Genomic DNA, 12,664 nt, shown 5'->3' on the forward strand with positions numbered 1-12,664 from the left:
TCCTCCCGTTTTGCACAAATTGCTGCTCATCAGGGCAAACTTCTACCCATTCCCATTTGGCAACTCTCCACTCTTTGCAGCTCTTTTCTGTAAGTCTGCTTCATAATGCTGAAAAGCAGCATCTAGAGCCTGCACTAAAATGATATTTCCGTGAGTTCCCTTCATGATTAAGATTTTTCTTTTTCTATTCCTCTGAAAAACACATAACCTAAACCTGCTTTCTCAGCAACCACAATAGCAATACCAGGAAAGAATTAGTACACTTGCCAAAAAGAGCTAGAAGCAACCAAGTCACCAAAAACCAAGCAGTATTTAAGCCATTGTAGATAGATAATTAGATACTGCTACACCATAAAAAGTACACAAAATTGAAGAGAGAAACAGAAAAAGTAACTGAGATTTTTACTATAAGTTTCTAGTGTCCAGTAGCTCAGTTGTACTTGCCCTGTTTTCACTGGCTTCTAATTTTAGTTTTTCTAATCTTATTACTTACATTCCACTGCCGGCAATCATACAAATTTTGTTCCCATCAGAAAAGAACAATCTAATCATTACCCCAAAAAGAAGAACAATCCAATATCATCACTAACCAACAGAATTATAGAAATGCAGTAGGCTCAACCAACAGAATTACAGAAAATGCAGTACGCTCAACAAATTTTGTTCCCATCATAAAAGAACAATCTAATCATTACCCCAAAAAGAAGAACAATCCAATATCATCACTAACCAACAGAATTACAGATTGCATAACATTAACTAACTAAAGGTAGTAGGCTCAACCAAATGCAGAAATGCACAGTTTTAAAGAATAACTGGGGCAATACCTTATTTTGCTGCTTTACTTTTGCCGGCATTACCTACCCTTGAATTCTTTGAAGCTTTAGATGATTTAGACGTAGATGGCTTTTCAGGCTGATCAATTGTACTAGCACCTTCCTCCCTTGCATGTTCTGCAAAACAACAAAAGTACAAAGTTTAAACAAAAACTGTCCCGATTTTGGTACACATTACTACATTGCATTATAAACTTGAAATAAATTAACAAGGCAGCCATTCCAAAAATAAAAATCATACCATCCTCCACACTTTCATAAAATTCAATGTCCTCGATACTAGGAACATATTGAATGTTGTGGATGCTTTCGGATCTGATCCAATTTTGGTAGCATATCAATGCTTCCACCGTTTTGGGAGTTAGAGAACTCCTAAAGGGATCAATGACCCTTCTGCCTGTGCTAAAGCAAGACTCACTTGCCACTGTGCTCACTTGTATTGCCAAAACATCCTTGGCAAGGGCAGCAAGATTAGGATACTTGGCACCATTCAACTTCCACCACTCCAATATATCCCACTTATGAGGAATTGCAGGCTTCTCAATCGGGTCCAATAAGTATCTATCCACTTCATGTGCAACAACAGCTTCATCGGAGTCTTCCAATTCTTTCTCCCAATCTTGTTCCATTTCCGCTATTTTTCCAGTAGGCTCAACCGTTCTTTTGGAGCTGGATTTGCTGCCTTGGCTAATTGAGCTCTCTCCACTCTTAGCTTTTCCATTTCCAGCCTTTGAAGACATCATTGAGGAGCTGTACAGATCACAAAGGGCCACTAGAAGCTCTTTAACCTCGGCAGACTTCCTCTTAATGTCATCGGACTTCATTTTCAGCCACTTATTGCAGATACTTTCAAAATTTATGATCTTGAACCTTGGGTTTAACACCAAGGCAATGAATAAAAGCTGATTGCAGTCTTCCAAGCTTCCAAAATACTTATCAAACTTCCCTCTCATCTTCACAGCCATATCGAACAAGATCATTTCAGTCTCTGAACCAGTGAAATCATACGGTTTATTGAACAATTCATCGATCTCTGATTTGATGGCCATTATATCATGAAAAGCTTTCCATGATGTTGGGTGATTTGAGGCACTAATTCTCATTGCCACATCATAGAAGACCTTTAAAAACCTCACAAAAACTGCTGCCTTTTCCCAGTCCTCTTTAACCGGTGGTCCCACCCTTTTTGTCTTCTGTTTCTTCCTTGAATCAGACCCTCCAACAACTTGCAGCTCATCCACTTCATTGTCGATGTCTTCTTCCTCCTCAAAGTACCGCGTGTACTTGCTGTCCTCCTCATCAGCCATTCTATCAAAGGCTTTTCGCAGCTGTAAAGCAGTCTCTAGCATTAGAAAGGTAGAGTTCCACCTCGTTGGCACATCAAGGATGCATACTTTCTTCGACTCAACCTTCTCATTCTCTGCACACTTTTTAAAAACATCAAGTCTTTGTCCACTGCTCCGAACATAGCGTATCGCATTCCTAATTGAAGCAATTGATTTCTCCATCATTTTTAGGCCTGATCTGACAATGAGGTTCAGAATATGTGCAAGGCACCTAACATACAGGTACTTGCCTCCAAGAACAGGCTGTTTCTCCCAGCCTAACATCTTCTTCCTAACGTACTCAATTGCAACCTTATTTGCACTTGCATTGTCAACGGAAATTGTCAACACTCTCTCAACTTCCCAATCAAGCAAACATGCCTCCAACAACATCCCTATGCTATTGCCCTGATGATCAGGAATCACCCTAAAATTCAGTATTCTTTTGTGCAATGTCCAACCAGCATCAATATATAAAATGGGCAGTCACCACCATGTAGTTGATATTTTGCACTGAAGTCCATGTATCGGTGGTCAAGCAAAGGCAATGATTCCTTAACTCTTTCTTCAGCTCTAATCTGGCTGCTTTATACATGGACAGAAACAGTTTCACAATAACCCTCCTAGAAGGCACATCCCACCTAGGTACAGCCACACTACAAAAGTATCTAAACCCCGGCCTTTCGATGAAACTGAAAGGTAGTTCATCCATTACTATCATCTTGCAGGCTGCTTCCCTGCAAGCTTCCTGACTCCATTTCACCATCACCAACTCCTTAGTGCCACCGGTACTTAATACCTGCTGCCCACTTTCTAAATCAACCCTTCCCGGATATTTTTTGCACACTTCTAGTATATGTCTCCTAAGTGAACTAGTTCCATTTCCATAAGTATCAGATGCAAGATCAGTTCCACAGTAATTGCACTTAGCTCTCTGTTTAACACAAGTTTGAACTTTCTTACCATCCTTAATCTCGAACTGAGGCTTCTCAATCTTCTTGAAGTGCAACCACACCCAAGATCTTCCAGCAGGTTTTTCTTCTTTTGCTTCTTTTTCATCATCTCCAACATTGCTCGGTCCAGCAGCTGCAGCTTGACCATGTTTTCTCTTCACACCAGCCTTCCTCTTTGAGCTTTTGAATGTTTTGGGAATCGTCTGAACCCTTGAAGCATCAGTTGGTGTTGGAAGAGCAATGGCTTTTGAATTGGAATTGGAATCAGAACTTTGGGATGAATTGGAATCGGAACTGTGGGATGAATTCTGAGGAGAAGCCATGAAATGCTATGACTATGACCAAGATTTGAAAGGAGTATAAGCTATAAACTTCATATTCCAAAGTCCTGCATCTGCACTCCAATGAAAGAAAATAACAAAAGGAAAGAGTTAGTATTAATACGTTCACCTAGAATATTGAGCAGAGTTAATACTAAAAAGAATAAACACACATGGGGAAAGAATTATCATGAAGTAAGATCGAGAACTGGTAGCAATTTATGAAATTACAATGACTGAAGAATTCCAGAAACAATTGACAATTACTGCTATTGGTGGAGCATAGAGGTGGCTGAAGGTACAAATAAGAAGGAAAGTTGTTACACATGAAGTCTATCATCGACAATTCCTGCTACTGGAGTCTATCATCAGTCTAGAACCTCCTCAAGGTTACACATGAAGGAAAGTTGTTAGTGACCCGATAGAATTCAATGTCAACTCTGATATATATATATATATATATATATATATATATATATATATAAACTCATATGTCATTATCCTTATAGCACATCAATTGAGAGAACCTACTCTCTTCCTTATGAAACTGAATTTATAGAAACAGGTTGCAAAAGCCAAGAAAATCCAAAACAATACAATTACAGGTTGAGATAAATGGGAAAAAGTAAATGCATAAATCAAATATAATCTGGATAAGAGTTAGTGAGTTACTTGTTCTCTTCAAGTTGAGACAAACACGGCAAAAATTTGGAGAATCGACGGCGACGACTGGAGATCGAGACTGGAGAGAGAGGTTGAGACTGGAGATCGAGACTAGAGAGAGAGGTTGAGACTGGAGATCGAGATCGAGACTGGAGAGAGTGGTTGAGACTGGAGAGAGAGGTTGAGACTAGAGATCGAGATAGAGAGATCGACGGCGACGACTGGAGATCGAGACTGGAGAGAGCTTGAGACTGGGGATCGAGACTAGAGACTGGAAACTAGAGAGTGGAGAGAGAGGTTGAGGCTGAGATTTGGGGCTAACCGGCTGAGACTGAATGGAGATTTGGGGCTGAGAATTTGAGAATTGAGATTGAGAATCTGAGATGGTATCGAACTATCGAGTATTGATGGCATCGATTGTATCGGCTGAGAGAGGGAGGCTGAGGTCGAGTAGACGAGTACTCTCTACTCTCTAATCTCTAGGGTTGGACTAAAGGAGTGAAGGCCCTTTACGGCTATACCTTTAGTTTTTTTTTTTAATATTTAACTTATTATTATAACACCCAATCATGGACTGACATGTGGCAACTGCTACAGTATTCGGGTCGGTTCGGGCTTTCGGGCCCTGAAAATATAGAAACCGAGACCGAACCTATTACATGAATTCGAGTCGGGCTTTAGACCGAACCAAAAAATTTTATTCTAAAACCAAATCGGACTTTTTTCCTCGATTCAGGTAGGGCCCTCGGTCTTTCGGGTCCGGACGCCCAGCCCTACCACAAAGCATAAATTCCAGTTTCTTCTCTATACCCACGGCAATACTCATGCACTAGTGGAAAAGAATGTTCCCCAAAACTGCTGCACAAGAATAATTAATGAAGTTGATAAAGTGATTGAAAATGATAAAATAAGTGTTTAATAATATATTTTAATTCAAGTGGAGCAATTGTTTCTCAGCCTTTAGATTGAGAGGGGTGGGATCTAACGGTTACTGACCAGATGATCCTTGGTCACTAGGTGACCAGGGGAACGGGATTGATCATATCTCTATTACTCAGTTGAGATCAAAGAGTGAGATATTTGATACATTACACCAGGCCAGATCCCAATTTCCCAACTCAGACAGCAGCAACAATCCCATACACTCTTTTGCCAAACAAAAACGAAAAAAAAAAACCATACACCCACCGGATTGCCACCCACCGACTGTCGTTACGTCGTTACAAGTAAGTTATGGAACCTCCGTGCAGATGCTTATATATCGAGACTCAGATCATCAAATCATTGAAAATATAAACCATCTTTATCCCGAAATTTCACAGGTTTGACTTGGTTTCGGCATCAAATTGCAAAAGGCGAGTGCGATGGCATTAGATGTTGCTGAATTGCTGTGGAGCAAGTTCTTGAAGTCTCTGGCAGAGCTAGACTCTGAATCTAATTCAGGTTCTATTACTATCTCTGTCTTCAAATCATCAATAAAAGCTCTCGTGTCTGATTTCGAAGCAATCAAAGATGTTGTGAATGAGAGAGACATAATGCCGGAACCTTATACCCACTCTGAAACTATCAATCTGCTCTACAAACTCAACGATGCATTGGCTGACTGCCGAGTCTTCACACATGAGTGTATGGAGCTTGATAATGTGATCTCACGCTTCAACTTTCGAAGATTTACTTTCGTCGCAAAGGTAAAGAGTCGGTTGACCAAATTAAAGCAGGAGCTTGAGAACTTGCCGCAACAACCAATTGGCAATCCTCGGACAAAGACCGAGTTCACCGGATCCGGACCTAAAGTACCTTCAGCCAAAGTTTTCGGATTTGATGAGCAATTAAAGGAGATTAATGAGGAGTTGCTACAAGCAGGGGGTTCCAGTTCTAGCAGTGCTGGTGAACTGAGGGCAATTGGGGTAGTTGGAATTGCTGGAGTGGGTAAGACCACCCTGGTTCAGAAGGTTTTGGAGAGCGAGGAAGTGAAGCAGAAGTTTAATCATATGCTTTGGTTACCCTTTTCGTTGAGTGAGGAAGAAGATCAATATAGTAAGTTCAGCTTTGAGACACGTATCTTTGATAGTAATGGCCAAATCATAGAGGCGAGGATTGTTGGCCTTGATAAGCTCCTGGAAAGGCTAAGCCGCCTGCTGTTATCGGATAAATGCTATTTGATTGTGTTGGATGATGTGTGTCATCGGCACATTAACATTATGGAACGCTTATGCAGCGGATTGCCCAAGCATAATGGTGGTGTTGTCATTGTCACTACTAGATTGGAGGAAGTGGCTCAAAAGCTGGGGAAACAACATAGATTGCATCTGGTTCATGTTAAGCCTCTGGACAGAGAGATTTGCGGGCGTATATTTGAGGAGCAGGCTTATTCCATTAGAAAAAGTTCAAACTTCTCACGTGATGAAGCTACGAGAAAGATGGAGGAACTCAAGGATCAGTGCCATGGTCTACCGTTGGCTGCGAAGACGATAGCAAATGCTTTTGCAGTGGGATTTGGAGGCGATGGATCTGAAGAGAGAGATGGACATCACGGGGAGGAAGTAGGAACTTTTGAAGAATTAGTTGAAGACGACCAGGGTTCAAGAATTGCTGACCTGATCCATCATGTTCAAGAATCTTCTTGAAGCATCAGTTCAGTAATCTGCAAAGCAAGATGTTACCAGCATATTTCACCATGGTGGGGATTTGCTGTGCAATATCAGTAGCTTCATTTGGGTATTTGCATCCATGGAACTCTTCCAGTGTAGCAGACAAGTACCAACTCGGCCTTTTGCTTTCAATCTCACCAATTTGTTCGTCTTCACACCCATGACTATTGAGATATTGAAGAAATGGCATAAGGTAGAGAGGGAACAGAATATTGGGGAAGAAGTGGGATGTTCCAAAAATGTGCAAGTTGCGAAGGTGAACCGAAACTAGCAGCCATGAATAAGAAGTTCGGGATGATTCACGGGTTACTATCTCTTGCCAATATTCGATGCACTCACGGTACTTTGCAGGTAAAATTAATCTGTAGTTCGTAAACAAAACCCAAGTTCCCCTTTATTAGGGAATGGGGGAAGGAAATGTTCTGGGAATGGCTGAATGAAACCACTCAGAATGTACACATCCTCATTGAAGGCCTCATATACGATACAGGAATATTGGTATACATTTGATTGATTGATTGAAGTGCCTCTCACCTAAACCAGGTAATTTTATCAGCATATTAAGTAATCCTATGTAAACTTTAAAGGCTTCATTTATGCAGCTTCTAGTTGTCCAAGAAACTAATTTTACTAGGTTGATGTCTAATTTTTGTGGCATGGGTTTTTATCTCTTAGGCTGAAGCTTTTGTGGAATGCATGCTGACTGAGATTTGACCAGTAATTGGGGTTGGGAAGTATTTTCTGCAATCTGTATCTTAACAATAAGCAGCAGGCCGGGAGCCTGGTATATGATGTTTGTGCAAATGAACCATTCAAATCCTGCCACCTCAATCGTTGAAGGCTACTTGAAGGTAAATATATGGTCCAGATCCAAAGGACTCTATTGTGTTAAGCTATACCCGAACATAGTGTGGTGCTTTGATTGAACTACATGCCTAAAATTGGAAATATATTTGTGCATATACATTTTAGTTAACAATTCATGTTAATAGTTTAGTGTATGAAACTTGACAAATGTATTTTAGGAGGAGCTGTAGGATTCTGTTGGACTAGGGAGTTGTTTCCTTGTAAAACCTCAAAAGCAATTCCTTCTCATTCCTCTAGCTCGGCCTATCTATATGCCTGTTAACTATGAAAGAAAGAAAATCATCTTTATTTGCTGCACGGGTTGTCAGTTTACAAAATTTTGTACCTTATTTTGTAGGTATTCATAAGATATCATATTTATTGTAATCCTCTGGTAGTATGTAGGTACTCATTAGATCTGGTGTCTTTCAAAAAGAATAAACGAAAATACATAGCTAATTATGTTTTGTAATCTCGTTTTTAGGTCACTCCCTCCCCATGCCTTTTTCGTAATCTTGACTTGAAAAGAATAACAGCAGTTCTGGGAAGATTTGTTAAGAATTTTAATGTTGCTGCATACTTGGTTTTGATTGATGGCTCTTAGTTTCAGTTTATACCGTAGTCCCCAAATCATGTCTATTTCCTACCATTGTTGTCTCTTTAGACTCGGTGAAAGGATATTACATTCAGGCTAGGTATTCATATTACTGTGCAATAAGAATACCATAATTTAGTCATTATGTCTTCTCACTGCAATCCAATGCTTATATTCCCTGGTTGTCAATTTGTTGAACTGTCAAAAGATCTATTTACCTCCAGATGGAGAAATGAATCTGATTTTGATGAACACATTCTATGCAGGATTATGTATCACATGGTCTTTCACCATAAAGGAAATTTGGAATGCATTTAACTGATTGAAGTGGCCCTTAGCTAAACTAGGTACATGTTATCGCTCAGCATCTTAAATAATCCAATTTCATACTTAAAAGGCTTGAATTAAAACACTTTCTAGTTGTCAAATTATCTTATTTTACTACATTTGATAACTAATTTCCATGGCATGGGTTTTCTTGTCTTAGGCTGAGGGTTTTTGTGGAATGGACGTGGATGCTGAATGGAATATAATAGGTACATGGGATTTGCAAGCTTTTTGTACATTCTGTATCCTAACAATAGACATGAAGCTTGGAGAAATGGTGTTTCTTTAGCTGTATTCAGTCTGAAAGTGAGTGGACATCCTCTCTACCGAACTGTTCCACCTCACCATCGTCAAAGGTAATACCATAATAGTCTAGATCCATTGTGTTGAGCTACACCTGCCTTTATTGAGAACTATGTCCCTAATATTGCAAATATACCCATTGGTACTGCTGCTTTAAGTTCTATGTTAGCATGTGTTTGAAGCTGCTGCTTTAAGAATAGTTGGTTTGAACTTTGAACTGAAAAATGTAGCATATTTTTGTTAGATCTAACCAATTTAATTTGTATTCTGCATATAAAGCACAGCTTTAGTTAGATTATCAATTTTGGAAAAATGAAAATACACAAATCTGGCCTCTGTTTAGAATTTTCACTTTTGAAATATGTAAATACACAAGTCTGGTTAGAACCCCACCTTTTGTAATCCACTAATATTTAAGGTATATTACATATTCAGTATGCAATTTATTACGTATAAAATTCAAGATGCAAGGAAACCCCCCCCGCAGGACGGACTATCAAGCGGACACCATAAAGGAAATTTGGTATATATCCATTTGACTGATTGAGTGAGGGCTCTCACCTAAACTAGGTAAATGTGATTGGCATCTTAAGTTCCATTACTTGGTCCTTAATGTAAGGTCCTCATTAGAGGCTCACCCTTCCAATATAATAGTTTTAGGGCTTGAATATATGTACTTTCCCTGTCAAATAATCTAATTTTCTTGGCATGTTTTTTTATCATTTTAGGCTGAAACATTTTGTTGGTAAATGGACTCTGAAAGCATTTTGTGCAATCTGTGTCTAAATCAGTCAATCTGAAAGACAACCCCCCCCCCCCCCCCCCGGAAACATAGTGTTGCATATATATTTTAGCTACAGATTCTTGTTTTAAAGTTCAGTACAGTCCGAAGCGTGATAAGACCATGTATACTAGGCTAAAATTTAAAGATAGAAAATCAATTGAAGGTAAAAGGGGTGTTCAGTAATTGGAGCTGCAGGATTATGTAGGCATAGTGAGTTGTTTCATTCCTTGTACAGTAATTCATGTCTCCTGTGTCTCAAATTCTTTTAGCAACAACTTACTTTTGCTTACGTTACTTTTTCCATCATTTTGATCCCATAAAATTTTCTTTTGTTTCATAGTTCCACCGGATACAAGGTTCCATTAGTAACTTAGCATATTATAACTCCTTATGCAAGAAGAAAAAGAAAATTTGACCATAAACTATTAGAGCTAATTGATATGGAAACTGATTGTTGTTTTCAGCAAAGGTCAAAACTGATTTTTTTGTACTCATATAATTTTTAACTCGTTGCAATTGTGTGCGTGAGTCTTCTAGATATATATTGCCGTACTTTTGTCATTATAAAGCAGTGAGAGAAGATAATATAGACTATATGCTTGCTAGGTATCCTCTTTCTTCTTGCAATACTATTCTCATTATGAAGAATTGACAGAATACAAAATATATATGGTTGCAGGTATTCTGATTTTATATGATGGGTGGAAGTTCGATTGATGATGACTGGGAGCTTCCCTTTTCTAATGCTGCTCGCACTGTGGTCTTGGTTGGACGCACTGGTAATGGAAAAAGCGCAACAGGCAACAGCATTCTTGGCAAAAAAGCCTTCAATTCCAAGCGTAGCTCTAATGGTGTCACAAGCACTTGTGAATTGAAGACTGCTATCTTGAGAGATGGACAAGAATTTAATGTCCTGGTAAAGTCTTACTGACGTGTATTCGTTTTGTAATTATGTATATAAAAAATGTCTCTAGGAGTAGCCCTACGAGTATATAAAGTAGTTGCATTTAAGAACCTGCTTTTCAACGGTTATTCTTTCCTTTTGATTTGTGTGGTATTCTGCAGGTCTTTTTGAATATTCTGCCAGATCAGACTTTATTGGCAAAGAAATTGTCAAATGCATTAGTTTGGCTAAGGATGGGATCCATGCTGTTCTTGTGGACTTGTGGTTTTCTCAACTAGACCTCGCTTTTCACAAGAAGAGGAGTCTGCAATCCTTAGCTTGCAAGCTCTATTTGGCAGTAAAATCTTTGACAATATGATTGTTGTCTTTACGGGATGGGATGACTGAGAAGAAAATGATGAGACTTTGGAAGATTATTTGGGCTGTGATTGCCCGGAGTCTTTAAAGGTTAGTAAAAAATTTTTCTTCAATTTTGTTTTCCTTTCCCTAGTTTAAAATTTCATGATAATCTCACTACTTTTGTTTCCATTTCTGAATGAGCGGGATACGATATTCTTTATAACTGTGTGTGTAATATCATCGTTGTATTGCATTTGGACTCACAAGTTTGATAAAGAATATAGTCAAGTTGGGACATGAGTTTAGAAGTATTGAAGTTCTATTGAAGTATTCCTGATGGTTCTCCATTTTTTATTTTCTTTTCTCCCCAGATTTGTTTCCAAATGATATCAAACTCGGTGAAAATGCTTGTACTCTCTAAACTGAGACAGTTCTTAGGATCTCCTCCCTGTTCATTGCTTACATCAAATGTCAAATGTGTATTACCACTTTACAAGAAATATTGTTGTCATTGTCATTTGTTTTTCCCAGAAATAGAGTTAGTCTTTATTAATGATGTGTGGTGATATAAGGTAAACTTTGTTCAAACGAGCAGTAATGCAGTATCATTAGAAGTTGACAGAAATCTATTAGTAATGTAGAATGAATGGAAGATTATTTTGACGTATTTTATGTAAGAATTTTCTTCTACTCTTATTGCTTGATCCTGTACTCTCTTTGATACGAGACTATCATGCTCTGGACTTATAATCAGTTCTTGCAGTAATTTAGGAAATCCTTGGTCTGTGTGGAAATCGCCATGTGCTTTTTGATAACATGACCAAGGATGAAAGCAAGAGGTTCGAACAAGTGCAGCAGCTTCTCTCGCTTGTGAACTCGGTTATAGCACAGAATGGTGGGCAGCCATACACGGATGGGATATTTGCTGAAGGGAAGGTATTTGTTGTTTTCTACTTTTCTCTTTTATTTATGGTAATTTCTTGAGATTATTACTATGTTGGTATTGAATATAATGATCAAAACATTGTTGCATCTGGACAGAAAGAGGCTATGAAACTTCGTGATCAACAAGAAGAGGTTGCTTCTTTGAAGGCGTATTCAAAACGAGAAATATCTCATTTGAATGAGCAGATGCACCTTGCACATGATCTGCAGCTTAAACGAATTACTGAGATGGTAAATTTTCATCTGCATTTTGTTTGCATTTAATAATTGCCATCAGCTTGTTTTAACAGTTGGCTTGGTTAAAACTACAAATTGCACGTCGCTGCATCCTGTGCCAGTCTTGCGTCTATTGACCAACCTCTTTAAACACAGATCTTTGTATTTGTAAAGAATGGTGAATTATGTATATTTTTTCACATTGGCTGTTGGGCTTTTTTTTTTTTTTGAATCAAGGGAGGTCAGCCAGGTCAGCCATTTATTGAAAGAATAAGAGTCTACACATTACAAAGCTCAGCTGCAATCGCAGCTTGTAAGAAATCTGGAACTGAAAAGTAAAAGGCATTCTGCCTAAGAGAGTGGCCATGGGTAGCCAACAGATGCGCTACCCCATTGCCCCGCCGACCAACATGTAGCACCTGCACCACACTCTGAGCTTCCAAAAGAGCCACTACATCATCATATATTCTGCCCAGTAACGACAAGTTGGCGGATTCACTCAATGAAAGTTGACGCTGAACCTCCAATGCATCAGTTTCCAGCATAACTGGACCAAAACCGTGCTCCCCTGTGAACTCTAGCGCAGCTTTGCATGCTACGATTTCCGCATGTTCCGGTGAAAGCAAATCACTCAAAGGCCCAGCCCCGCCGCCTAAC

At 39.0% G+C, this 12,664-nt stretch overlaps 2 protein-coding genes across 9 annotated transcripts; both read left to right on the top strand.

The window, feature by feature from the left end:
• Positions 1-5,117: 5,117 nt before the first annotated feature.
• On the top strand, positions 5,118-12,456 carry LOC112180936 (disease resistance RPP13-like protein 4). 8 transcript variants are annotated; one of them, XM_024319512.2, is made up of 10 exons: positions 5,119-5,323; positions 5,420-7,291; positions 7,424-7,599; positions 8,456-8,536; positions 8,677-8,872; positions 9,307-9,389; positions 10,283-10,519; positions 10,669-10,954; positions 11,610-11,782; positions 11,888-12,456. In XM_024319512.2, exon 2 carries the CDS (start codon positions 5,462-5,464, stop codon positions 6,722-6,724), a length of 1,263 nt encoding a protein of 420 aa, XP_024175280.1. In that variant the 5' UTR covers positions 5,119-5,323; positions 5,420-5,461; the 3' UTR covers positions 6,725-7,291; positions 7,424-7,599; positions 8,456-8,536; positions 8,677-8,872; positions 9,307-9,389; positions 10,283-10,519; positions 10,669-10,954; positions 11,610-11,782; positions 11,888-12,456. The 8 variants fall into 8 exon arrangements, with proteins under 8 accessions (XP_024175282.1, XP_024175280.1, XP_040367765.1 ...); XM_040511831.1 differs by lacking the exon at positions 9,307-9,389 and having other exon boundaries at positions 5,420-7,099; positions 7,239-7,291; positions 11,888-12,454; XM_040511830.1 differs by lacking the exon at positions 9,307-9,389 and having other exon boundaries at positions 11,601-11,782.
• Positions 10,301-10,785, top strand: LOC112178167 (immune-associated nucleotide-binding protein 9). Its single transcript, XM_024316357.1, has 2 exons — positions 10,301-10,519; positions 10,669-10,785. Exons 1-2 carry the CDS (start codon positions 10,301-10,303, stop codon positions 10,783-10,785), a joined length of 336 nt encoding a protein of 111 aa, XP_024172125.1.
• Positions 12,457-12,664: the final 208 nt, after the last annotated feature.

The sequence above is a fragment of the Rosa chinensis genome, chromosome 7 (assembly GCF_002994745.2).
Source record: "Rosa chinensis cultivar Old Blush chromosome 7, RchiOBHm-V2, whole genome shotgun sequence".
NCBI lineage: Eukaryota > Viridiplantae > Streptophyta > Magnoliopsida > Rosales > Rosaceae > Rosa > Rosa chinensis.